Genomic DNA, 12453 nt, shown 5'->3' with positions numbered 1-12453 from the left:
GGCTGCGTCCACCGTGAGCCCCGCTGCCCGAGGAACGGCTGCGTGGCCGGGGAGGAAGGCTTCCCTGACAAAGCCTCTTCCTCTTCCTCCTCTCCCCGCCAGGCAAGGCCATGGTCTGCTTCGGGAACATGTTCATCGAGCTCCCAAAAGCACAGACCAAGGAGATGCTGCAGAAGGGTAAGGCAGGCTGCCCAAAAGTCTCCGCCTACGTATAGCCTGAACTGTAATAAGATTTTAGAAAAATAAACGGGGTTCTGTCCAGCGCTGGGCTTCGACGTGCCCAAAACCTCCCGCCAGCAGCCACAGGCAGATGCTGGCCATCGCCGTCGCTCGGCTGTCCCGAGCAGTGCCCTGGGAAGCACGTTCGGGCACGAAGCAACCTGGGGCTCAGGCCGGTGGGCAGTGGAGGGCAGGGTGGGACCCCGAGGCAGCTGGGGAAGAGCCCTCTCCCGCCCCCCGGGCTTGGGCTGCCATGACGAGAGTCCTGCGGGAGGTTCAGCCTGCACCCCAGAGCCCGCAGTCCTCCTTACGCCTGTCCCGCTTGTCTCAGACCAGGAACACCTGGATGAGGAGATAAACAACCTCCGGAAAGAGCTGCGCGTGAAGGTCAACCGCCTCTTCGAAGCTCAAGGTAAACGTTCCTGTTCTGGAACCTTCTCAGTATCTGGGAGCAGATGTCGCGTGTCGGGAGGATCCAGAAACTCCTGAGCTCTGTGTGTTCCTGCAGCCAATTTCCCGCTGGCTTTGCGATTCCCTCCCTGCTCCAGCAGTACTGTACGGCTCCTGGTGCAGAGCTGTCACCCACCAGCACGCTAAACGGGCTCCCACATCACGCCGGGGTGACCCCGCATCAGCTTCCAGGGCTGTCCCTGCCCTCCCCGCGGCCCCTCTAGAGTTTCCCGTGGACTGCTTCACTTATTTTGTAGCAAAATCCTGATTTTTCTGTGTGTTCTCTTAGGTAAAACTGAGCTGAAGGGATTTAACCTGAACCCCATGACCGCTGAGGAAATGAAGTTAATCAATCGCATCCTGGAGGGCTGAGGTGGCCGTGCCATCGTCACGGCGCGTGTTCGGGCTGTCACCCGTGGAGCTCACACTGCAATAGCCGCAGCCTTCGGGGTTTGCAGGACATCGGCGTGGCCGGAGCCCACCTTGGGTGAGGTCCCTGGCAGGCACTGAGAAGCCTTTGGCTCCTCGGCTACGATGCTGCAGTTTCCTCGGATCACGAACCCTTCCTGCTCCTCGCTGCAGCCCGGGTGGCGGAGCTGCGCCGAGGCACGGGCTGGGACACAGCGCTGGGCAAATGCCTGTGGCCGGGGTGGAAGTGGGATTATTAAAATCGGAGCAGCGGGGCATTCCTAACTCCGTGTGTCTGTGTTCCTTGTTGGGTTTTTATGCGAGCGCTTCTGGAGTTTGGCTTCAGAGCTGGTTCATTGTCGTGTCGGGAACAGGAGTAGGAGGAATTGGGAATCCACAGCGTGCCCGAAGCACAGAAGAGGAGTTGTGCGCGCCTGTGGTATTAAAACAAAGCCAAGCTATATATCTGAAGCACGTCAGGAATCTGTAAGATGTGTAGGGAGGGACAGGGGGAGGCAGCATCCTTTTAGTCTCGCTGGGAAAACGTGTTCTACTGTTAAGTTGGAAGGCAAGAGACCACAGAAAGGAGGCTTTCAAAACTAGATGAAGGGATAAAATGTATGTATATTTAAAAAAAGCCTGAATAGGGCTGAGCACGAACGGTCACTGAGCCTGTCTTGTAGGAAAGGACAATTGATTTAACCACTAATGGTTTCTTCAAAGGTTTTAACATTTATTGTCTTCTACACTACCCTCCTTAGTCTGAACGTGCTACCCCAGCACAACTTGGTTAAGACCATAAGAAGTTTTAAAAAAAAGTAATCATAATTAGTAAGGGACTACAATGAGTTTGATTTTTCTCTGTATACAGGAAAGTGTCTGGGTCCTGCCAAGCCCTTTCTTTTTTCAACTTCTGTAAAGATACTTCTGGATAGCATTTAAAAATGTTGGAACACGGCAGTTGTCCTTGTTTCTCTGGCTCTCGAGGTAGTTCAACCATTCTGTCAAACCTCGCACGCGTAACACAGAGCTGGGCCCGATCCCTCGCTCTCTTCCCTGCTGCAGCTTCTGCACAGCCACGCAGAACTTCAACCGCAGCACCGCCATTTTCCTGGCTCCCTGACCGCCTTCCAGCCGAACAGGTCAGAGGTGCCTCCTCCAGGCAACCCGGCACCGCCTTGTCCGGTTCCAACCGCTCTTCAAATGATGCGGCGTTCTGAAAATACCCTGTTTCGGACTCCTTAAAACTGAGATGGGATTTCTTTAAATCTAAAAAGCCAACTACCATTGCTTGATTTAAGTTGTAAAATTCTGTAGCTAACGCCATGTACCCCACACGTACAACTGCAAGAAGCGAGGCTGTCCACTTCAGCCTTAAGTTTCAGATGCACAGATTAAAAATAACATGGACTTATTACCTGAACTATCTTGCCTGTAGCTTTTTTCAGAAAATTGCATCTCTTCTGGAGGCGAGCGGCAGTACAGAGCGCCAAGTCCCTGCGTTAGAGCCGCACTCTTACATAACCTGTGTAGTACGGCCAGTCAGCATCTCCGTAACGTGATGGCGAGGTTATTTTTACAGTATCATGGCAACAGGTTTTCTGCTCTGACATGTTTCCATAGTAGTAGCAGTAGGAGGATCAGGTGCCTGCCTTCCCTAAAAGCTTTGTTTTGCTGTGCAGAATGTGTTTAGCCCCTTTATTTTCTTACACGGTACAGAACTAAGCCATGCGAGTGCAGATGGACAGCCGAGAAGCCAGCATCCCTTGTGTCTTGTGTCAGCCATTACGAAATACTTTGTTTGAGCTTATTGCAGCTTCCAAGCTGGGAAAGCTTCAGAAGCAAGAAGGCCAGCGGCTTGTGCTGAGCCAGCAGTGTGCAGAGAAGTGGGAACTGCTGCTGCCCGATACGAGGAAAAGAGAGTGAACTTCACCCATGGTGATCTCGCCCATCCCAAGCCTGGGGTCACATTACACTTTCTGCTGTGCAGGAAGGTTCCTGAAAAGCTGCTTCAGTTGTTTCCTCCTGTCATCGTAGCAGCCTGCAATGAAAACGTTAACAGGGGAGTTAGTTACACATCACCTTACTCTTCCTTCCTGTCGAGGTGAGGTAATGTCCCGCCTTCAGGTGAAGCTGTACTCGTGTTTTGTTAGTTAGAAACTACAGCCAGAGACGATTGTAGGCACACTGAGCTGCGTACTGCAAAAGGAAGTTACCATACATGTCAGCCTCTCGGAAGTATGACTTTAGAATCCGAGTACTACTTCCCAACAGTAAAATACATAACTAGCTTCAGGAACGTGCCCAGTAAACAGTCACCACAGTGACTGTAGAGCAGTTTTTGCAGCAAAGCTGGCATATGAAGCACTCTGCTGTGACTTAATGCTTGAAAAGCAGGACTATAAACAACACTGTCCCCACTACATTTATGTGTTTGTTTTCAACAGTGCTCCTGCAGCCCGGTCGCTTACATCCACTTTTGGAAAGCATTTGCTGCTTTTGGTCTCTTAATCCCGTAAAAGCCCACAAGCCCGCTCTTGTTCTCTTACTCTCAAGTGAAAGGTGTGTGCTCTCCTCTTGCTGATGTGCAGGTTAGCTTAAGGATGTGAGCAGGGCACCCTGCCAGCGCTGGATGAGCACACACCTAAATGTGTGTTTGCCATGACGTTCTCATTCACCGGAGTACCCAGTCTTCCCCCCCCCGCTGACAGGCCCGTCATTCCATATCAGGTCAAAGCCTCCAACACGCTTCTCCTTCCCCGTCAGCCTACAACGTCAAATACACTTACTGAAGTACCTGAGCAATGACAATTATCTGTCTGCGCACAGGAATAAACTCCCAGACAATCAGAGACAAAGCTGAACAGCTGAAAGCAGTGGACATCTTTCTACTATTAATATCTGAGGTTAGCACAGTTGTAAAGTCAATCACAAAATGCTGCAAGACAAGCTGCTTGGAACAGAGCGCTCCAGAAGCGGTAAGTGTGGGAGGCACAATGCAGAAGGGCCTCTGAAAGAGAGCTCTTGTGCAAGTCCCAGCTCTGACACAGACTCCATCCCCTTTGCAGCCCCGTGCTGCTTTGTTTTCCCACTCTGAAGTGGCAGCATGCTTGCTTACTTCGCTCCGTTTCTGGAAATTCATCATTTAATCACTATAAAGGTTAGAGAATTATGATCAGTTGCCAAGACAGACGTGGAACCAGACCATCCATTCCAAACATTTTAATAAAAACCCTTAGAAGGTAATAAACATCTTTGCCTGCCTGCCCTCCCTGTCCACAATATGAAGTGCGTCTTCAAGTAGATGACACTTGAGTTCACAGTCTTCCTGGCTACTGGCAGCGAGGGAAGGTGAAGCATTCACCTCCAGAAGGCAGCTGAGGAAATACGACAACTGTAAATTAGGGAGAAACAGGCAGTTTTGCCCATGGTTCATCTAAGAGAAATGCCTGTCCACAAAGTCATTACCCTGCTAGCAGGCAGGAGTAAGTGTGAAGCAATAGGAAATCCAACCCCAGATCTCTTTCCCATGCACCGAGCCAAAGAACATTCTGAGCTTATTGCAAAGTTTCTATTCCTGTTCTCGATGGTACTAAAGAAAAAAAAAATCCCTCTAGCTTCCAGACAGACATACAAGTGAAAACCAAAGTCTAGCTGAAGCAGTAAATGCTGAGGAGAATTCACAGAATGAGCATTAACCCTTTTTTAGTGGCAGAATGCGGATATCTATCTCCTGGGAACAGTTTCCTAGCACAACACGGTGTTCAAATAGCTCTCCTATGAGAGCCCAGCAGCAATATCTGAGCACTGCGACGACATCGAGGACTTTCATTCTGATTCATTTGTTTCCTGACCAACTGAAGTGACTCCAGCTCTTTACGTGCAGGCTGCCTAAGCAGTAATTTGGTTTGAGGCTATGAGCAGAGTAAATTGTGCAAATTAGAGCTATCCCGGACCACAGCTGAGCTGCATTTATTTGCTCATTTGAAATAAAGCTGTCCCCAGTGGCACCACGTGAAACATTGGACTGAAGCTGACAGGAGACAGGGCTGCAACAGGTATACCAGCTACCATGTCTGGTTAGAGGAAGAGTTAAAAAAAATAAATTAGAGAAGGCATTTCGTAGGAGAGCACTGTCAACGTAAGTCATATCTAAGGGAAATTTCCTTACCTATGGTACTGCTTGCACTTTACGTGATTAAGGCTGAAAGAATAATAATCCTATTTGCTTGTCATTTCTGAAGTACTATTTGCTGTTTCTGTTTTTCTCAACTCCTGTAATGACAAGTCAGTTGCGCTCTTGGGTTCCTGCTGTTGCAATTCTTGGGTTGCGTACATAGCAGATAAAATTCTGAGAATTTCAGCTGAACTTTAATGATACATATTTTTCCCTTAGCCAGTGAGAAAAGCTGTGTTTTAAAAAAAAAAAAATCTAGAGTCAAATTATGTTTTAAAGTTGGGGTTTTTTTGTTGCTTTGTTTTAAATACCCTCAACTCCTGTGGAGTCCTTTTCTCCACAATTAGCAGGAGGGACCTCTTTCAGTTGGGGTCTGCCTTTTAGCCGGCGTACCATAGACACGGGTTATGTTTAGTGCTGGCAGCTAAACGGCACCGGCTGGAGGTTTATCAATGCTGATGGGGGACTGCTGTGAGAAGAGATGATGGTAACGCTCCATCTCTGGCAAGTGCTGTGATACTTGTGATATGCTGATAACGTATGAGGGGAACATATTCCAGAAATAGCCAAACTGGCAGGGTTTCACAACACAGTGCTAGAGGTCCTACAGACAAAGTTACAGGGTGCTGCACCCAGCTAATAAACCCCGATACTCGGAGCAAAAGCAGCTGTATCCTTCCAGACGGCAGCTCCCTTCATGTAAAACCGTCCAAACCTCTCTACACTTCACCTGCAGTTCCAGACTGGCTCACTTTCAGCCAGCCTGCAAGCACCTACCTACAAGACGCAGAAGCATCACAAGAGACCCCTGTCCCAGGGAAAGCAGCTGGCCTGGTGCTATAACCCCTTGTACGTTTATTAACACCCTTATGGTTTCAGGTCCTCATGGATCAGGATGTCGTACCCATAGAGCTCAAAACACTGTTTGTCTCTGATAATCGCCTTCTGAACGCTCTGGAGGCTGTGGATGAAAGCATCGTCCGTATCCACAAAGAGAACTTCCACTGACCCTGCCCAACGCTGGGCGGTCGAGTGCTGTCCGAGCTGCTGAATCACCCCCTTGCAGCCCTGAGGCATCCAAACACAATCGTACTAAGCTGTTCCCAACAGATGACCACACATTTAGTCCATGTGATTTTTTTCAGTCATCACCCTATAGTCTCCACAGCCCAGCAAGAACTCTTAGTAAAAAGCCAGAGACCAGAAGGTAGCGGCCACCAGTCCCACAATGCAGTTAAACTCTTCAGGCTTGACTACTGTACAGCTATAGGAAAAAAAGTCCCCAGGTCCCCATCAGAAGTTCCCTAACAGCAATCAACATCTTCTCTCCTATCAGGGTACTGCAAAGATCCTCCTTTCCATACAGACAAGAGAGATTTATAGAAGGGAGCAGCCCATAAAATGGGAAGCTCAACACCATCCTCCATTACTCTCAAACATTGACCCTCATCTCGGATTCACGAGGAATCTGACATTCCATTTAATTTTTTTTTTCCCTCCCTCTCTCTCTTTCTCTCAGCTGCCACCCCTTGAGAGAGGAAGCTTAACAGTGACAGTTGTGTGCAGCAATGTCAACCTTGTTGTACCACTCAGCTGCCACCCCTTGAGAGAGGAAGCTAAGCATTGTGCAGCAATGTCAACCTTGTTGTACCGCTGAGGTCTTAGAAGCGAAGGGCTGAGCTATAAGATATCTACATCTCAGAAGAGCGCTAACCAGAAAGTTACTAGGTTTAAAGTCAAAAAGATCAGCCTTCTAGATGTGCAGACAGCTGCAGAGCAACATTGAAGCAGAACGCTCGCCCAGCCTCCCTCCCTCCTAAAGCTGCCATCAACGAAATCGCATTCATGGGTATCAGGAGACAAGGCAGCACAGTTAAGTGGCTGCAGCACGCGTCCACGGCACGGCAGCTGGCAGGATGAGGTCAGCTTGCTTGCATCTGCCAGAAGAGCCCCAATGGCGGGCAGCGGGGGAATAGTCCGCAGGCAGTGCATATCCCTCACCTTCCCGGGATCATAATCACATGTGGTCTTTTGCACTGCCACATTTGTGAGACGAACATCTGGAATGAAGTAGAGATAAGGATGAAAGACAAACAGACACCGAACAAGCAAATACGGAATTCTCACTCTAAACAGTCCTCTTCTGCCCCAGTGCCAATTAATTATCTTCCCTATCTGTAACAGCCACCTGAGCTTAAATCCAATACTGCATGAAGATATCTTACTAAAAATTGCAGGAAAAATTAAAAATCAGAAGTAATCAAGAGTGGTATCTGGGAAATGAAAGAGTGACTGGCCTGAGCTAGTGCTGTACCTCATGGCTGGCACGAAGCTCTTCATGTCAGCACGTCTCCAAACCCCACTGTGCCTTCACCCAAGGCAGCTTGCTGTACCCTCAACTCTGGAAAGGCTTTTGATCATTCAGAGCAAGCATGAACTTTGCTGAACTTTCACGGAGAGAAGTGATGGATTTTCCTGTCTCCTAAGCCACCAAATTGAGGTGGGATACCTTTTGGGAAGATGTGTTAATCAAATGAAAGCTATCAAACTCAATCCTGCAGCAAGCGTGACATATAGGAAATCAAATAGTTCTCCCCCATGAATCACCCTGTCCTTACGTTCTGTGAAGCTGAGGAAGAAGAAAGGCTGCCAACGTCCAACCACTAACAAAACCAGGACTGATGTTTCAGCTTCGGTCCTAGCTGATTTGTCAAACTGACATTTCCAGTGATCCGGTGACTCCAGTTTTCCAACGAAAAAAGACAGGAGAGAAACAAGGTGACAGCAACAGCGACAGGACAGCCGAATCCTGTAGGTGTTTGCAGGAGTCAGAAGTGACAAGGTTCATCTGATGCATCTAACATCAAGCAGTAGAATTGTACGTTCCTTTTCTTACCCTTCTTTATGGCACACACAGACCGGTAGGATACAGTGATCATCTCTGCTATTCAGAGTAAATCGTGTATTAGAAAAGTGAGAAAATCCACCTCTCTACAACCAGGCCTTCAGTGGGATGTACTGGGAGAAGAGGAAAGAGCAACTGGGTGTTAAGGCAAGGAAATCCATTTCTGGCATAATAACGGTGGTTTGCATTTACAGATGTCACTGGAACATAAACTCTCAAGTCAAACTTTCAACCTATGAAGTGCAGAGAAACGTATAATATAACCCAGTTGCTGATATTGCTGCCTAGTGTTAGACCTACCCAATATCAGAAGTTTACATATAAACATGCACACAAAGCATAAGAAGTCAGACCCCAGATAAAGTACCTGACCATTTGGGAAAAGCCACGGTAAGAAACTTTGTTGTTGCCCTGGGGAATGGTGAAGGAATACTGCACGAGACGGGCACAGGAGAACAGAACAAGTCACCGGCAGGAGGAGAGGAGGAAGTAAGAGCAAAAAACCACAATGTCTGTTGGGTATTCCCCAAGAAGAAGACAGAGAGTTGTTCTCACCTTCTTCAATCAACGATATCCTTGTTTTCAGAACAGGAAAATTCCTTCACCTTGTGACCTGCCAACATACAGACGGAAGAGCAGTTACCGGCTTTAACATTAGCATTTCCTGCTCTTTCCCAGAATTTCAGTGTAGAAGCCCTGCATAACCTGATTCATCATCTGTTTGTATGCAAGCACATTTATTTAAGGTTACGGGGGCAGCGGGATCCAACAGCCCTCTAGTGCAAAAAGCTCAGATTCCTAAGTGTTAGGAGGATTCCCGGAGGAAAGGGCAGAGCAGGCAGCCAGCCTATGGGGAAGTTCCACAGTACCGAATAAACAAACTCTGTCACATGCTTGCAGAAATACAAGTAACGCAACATATGTTGTCGGGAATTTTGTGAAGTCACATTTTAAATTTGTGTACGTGTGGTGGTGTGCTCCCCCCGCCCCGCCCCACGTAAGCAACGACCACCAGTGGGGGTCGTTGTGGCTGCATCCAGCTTATGCTGGACTACGGGAATGGATGGCAACACGGTAGCCAAGGGCTGCCCGGAGCAGTGACCCAAACGACTTGCTGATATGCAAATATGACTATAAGTCAATCATCTTACTCCATAAATAGTGGAGAGCCCAGGGCCCGTTGAGCTCTCCTGCAAAGCGGCGGGATCTCCCCTTGAGTAGGGACGCCTCTCAAGGTTACTCCTCGAGGTTGAGAGATTCCTTGCCGCAACAGATCCTCGGTAAGTGACTAACAGCATGCTAAACTTTGAAATCGTAGCTAAGTGATATAAAGGATTAATTGTGCATATATAATCCTTTAGACATAAGTCTAGAAAGCAGGGGGGTCCTTTCTGAACCTCACGGCTCAACGGGAGGGTCTCCCTGACAGTGTTGTCTGACCCTGTCCTCTATGCAGTAAAGAATCAAGCGTACCTTGCCATCGAATCTTGTTAAACCACTGTCGCATGTACCATTGAACTTTGTTAACTCACGCTTTAACTCACTGTTTTCTATCAATGAAGTGTACTGTTGCTTCTCTCTCTTACGAGTGAAGTGCAGTCTCACTCCCTCCGCGACAGTACGTTATAGAACTTAATTAAACAGGAAATTCATGAAAGATGTCAGAGAACTATGGCAAGCAAGAGCAGAACAATCCTGAAGATAGCCTAGGCTGCACAGTGTATTGAAAGTGGGTGTCGAGTGGCCCAGATAAGCCGCCCGAGAAGCAAGGCTCCCCAGGGTACCTTCCCAAGGAGGTCCAGACTCCTGCAGCCCCAGGATGTGGCACTGTGCACGTCCTGACCTACTACTGCAGCTCAGCGTGGGAGTAGGCGAGCTGAGACGTTACAACACAGGGCTGCTCAAGAGCACAGACCGACAGAAGTAACATGGAGTTTATTTTTACTTGTCTGTGAGTTTTGAGGTCAGCCACAAACTATTTCATTTAAGTTGTTGGTATAATCTCAGTAATCACAGGCTTTTCCTATATCCTTGTTTACTGTACTCTGGTTATTTATCATGTTAATTGAGGTTGTGGGCATAAAATCAGCTTAATATAAGGGTTTTTTGTTGCCAATTAACACATTCCCATTTGTAGAGTTAGATAATCACTAGCTGCTATCCTCCTGGCTGTAATTCACATTAGTTTGCATAATTACCTCCCATTCACTTCTCGTAAGTGTGCCCTCACCAATGGGCCTGACTCGCAGGGTAAGGCGAATCCTCCTGTCCCAGCCTCCTCGCCAGACCTGCTGCGCAAAGCAAAGCAAAGCAGCTCTCACGGTATTTTTAATTATGCACCACGGCACGATACTCATGATGTTAAATGGCTCGAATCATCTGGCAGAAGCATGGTGTTTCGCAGCATCACGTTATATTGTTGTAATTTCTAAAGGAAACACGATTTTTCCTCAGTCCCCAGGACACTGGCTGAAGTGGAAGTTGCTGCGTTCAGCCCAGCTCCAGGTAGCTATAGGTTTGGGGGGACAAATGTGATTCAGAACATGAGGCTACACTTCAGGTCTCTAACTGCAGAGCAGAGAGAAGCCAGTGCCAACCAAATCCACCCCAACTTGCACTCCAGGCTGCTCATGGAGTCTCCCGTAATCTCTTCACATTCTCAGGATGGAAGTCCGCTCAGTAAGTTGGCTGGACTTACACAGGCTCGCATCTAAAACCAAACAGATGTTTTCATAGCTCCAGCTTTAGGGGCTGCCCTAAAACACTGCTTAACCAGAAGCCCAATGAGACAGCTGCCCTGCACACACACACCCTCTTGCACACCTGCAGCCAAACTGAAAGATTTCAGAGCATGAACTTGGCCGTAACCCCACAGCGAGAACCCCTGGGAGCACAATCTGTTCCTCCACACAAGAACTCTGCACTTCATACCTTCACCACTGAGTTAACTTTGGCTCTACAAATAAACTGAGCTGTCTTTTGACTGCTGAAACAAATTGTTACCAAAGAAGAAGTGCTTTGGTAGTACGTGTTGACCAGGACGCTGGCCAGGAGCACTGCTGCTCCGAGCCACCTTGCTATGCCCAGTTCTTCCTGCGGATTTCCTGCACATTCTCCTCTCCCTCTGCAGAACGAAGGCATCCATTCATCTCTGTCTCACTTTCCTTTGGAGAGCACATACTTACTGGTTTCAGAATTCAAGTGATGCCAGGATTCTTGCAAAATTCTTCCACAAACAAATAGTGCTCTGAAGGCATTTTGAAGATCTTTGGAATAAAGGCACGTTTTGTTGCCTCAAGCTTTCCTGCTTCTAACTGCTTCTGAAACCTCTTCAGATTCTTTACTAAGCAGTTCTTCTGAATCAACTAAGTAGAAAAAGAAATATAAGGTTCAGCTCAACAAATGCTCCCACAGTCTGACTCACTTTAATTGCCCTTGAGAAGTTTCTGGTGACATCTGGGGATCAACTGCACCACATACTCTGAAGAGAAAAATAAATAAATATGGATACCATCGAGTGCTGCTTTTTCTTTGCGGAGGAGAAGGCTCGATTTTGTTTTTCTGTATCTCTGCATGAACAGGGGAAGCCAGAACAGAGCAGGCCTCACAATCTGTGTTCCACCATTTCTAACGTAGCCTTCCTGTGCAGTCAGCACACTCCTCTCCAGAACAGGCAGCGCTGCTCAGCACTGCCCACACCGACAGCTGTAACTGCCTCTGCAAGCAGGCTCACCCCCCAGGGCCGCAGCAGCCCAGCTCCACCGCTCCCCAGCCGCCGCAGGTTACGGCCCAGTGTGGTAAACCACCCTCAGCCTCCATTCGTGCCGACGCTGGTGAGCGTGAAGGCTCAGAGCAGGGATGCATCCCGCTCAGCCGCCGTGCTGCAGCGGAAACACCACCGCGGAGAGGACGGGGCAGGCCTCCCAGGCTGGAGGAGTTTTACCTGTTGCAACTAAACCTGCCCACGGATATAAACGAGACTCCCTGAAACGCAGCCGTTTTGGAGGCCCTATTGCAATGCACCGTCCTCAGGTGGTTTTAAGGCAAAAGCTCCTTTTGCTGGGCGGATGGAGTGCAGCGCACGGCCCGGGGGCAGGAGGCCCTGCTGGCGCTGTGCTCGCCCTCACCTGCGCGGGGAGCGTCCGGGGTTTAACACGCCGCCTCGGGGATGTGCAAGAGCCGGGGACGCGGCGCCCCGAGCCCGCCGGACGCCCCGCTCCGGGCCGTTACCTCCGGGCCTGGGCCCGGGCCTGCGCCTGCCGGGCCGCGCCCGTCCCCATGGCAACCGCGCCGC

The 12453-nt window shown here is 49.0% G+C and overlaps 2 protein-coding genes across 2 annotated transcripts; one reads left to right on the top strand and one right to left on the bottom strand.

Moving 5' to 3' along the window:
• Nucleotides 1-35: 35 nt before the first annotated feature.
• PDRG1 (p53 and DNA damage regulated 1) lies at nt 36-1353 on the top strand. Its single transcript, XM_019473000.1, has 3 exons — nt 36-177; nt 551-631; nt 959-1353. The coding sequence occupies exons 1-3, from the start codon at nt 111-113 to the stop codon at nt 1039-1041; spliced, it is 231 nt and encodes a 76-aa protein (XP_019328545.1). The 5' UTR covers nt 36-110; the 3' UTR covers nt 1042-1353.
• A 433-nt stretch (nt 1354-1786) lies between these two features.
• On the bottom strand, nt 1787-12439 carry TTLL9 (tubulin tyrosine ligase like 9). The gene is given in 12 exon segments (XM_019472997.1): nt 1787-3118; nt 3549-3657; nt 3738-3779; nt 3781-3844; nt 4341-4454; nt 6120-6322; nt 7256-7314; nt 7873-8063; nt 8151-8272; nt 11360-11524; nt 11671-11728; nt 12390-12439. Coding segments are annotated over 12 exon segments (1248 nt in total). The 3' UTR covers nt 1787-3047.
• Between the last annotated feature and the right edge of the window lie 14 nt (nt 12440-12453).

This window comes from Aptenodytes forsteri, unplaced genomic scaffold, assembly GCF_000699145.1.
Source record: "Aptenodytes forsteri isolate BGI_AS27 unplaced genomic scaffold, ASM69914v1 Scaffold422, whole genome shotgun sequence".
Lineage (NCBI taxonomy): Eukaryota > Metazoa > Chordata > Aves > Sphenisciformes > Spheniscidae > Aptenodytes > Aptenodytes forsteri.
This window is presented reverse-complemented; position numbering and strand designations above follow the sequence as displayed.

What these genes read in the sequence shown, in the direction of transcription:
- PDRG1 (XM_019473000.1), top strand. Translation starts at nt 111, where the DNA reads ATGGTCTGCTTCGGGAACATGTTCATCGAGCTCCCAAAAGCACAGACC. An exon ending in CAAGGAGATGCTGCAGAAGG is followed by an intron (nt 178 to 550) that starts GTAAGGCAGGCT and finishes CGCTTGTCTCAG; the next exon opens with ACCAGGAACACCTGGATGAG. An exon ending in CCGCCTCTTCGAAGCTCAAG is followed by an intron (nt 632 to 958) that starts GTAAACGTTCCT and finishes GTGTTCTCTTAG; the next exon opens with GTAAAACTGAGCTGAAGGGA.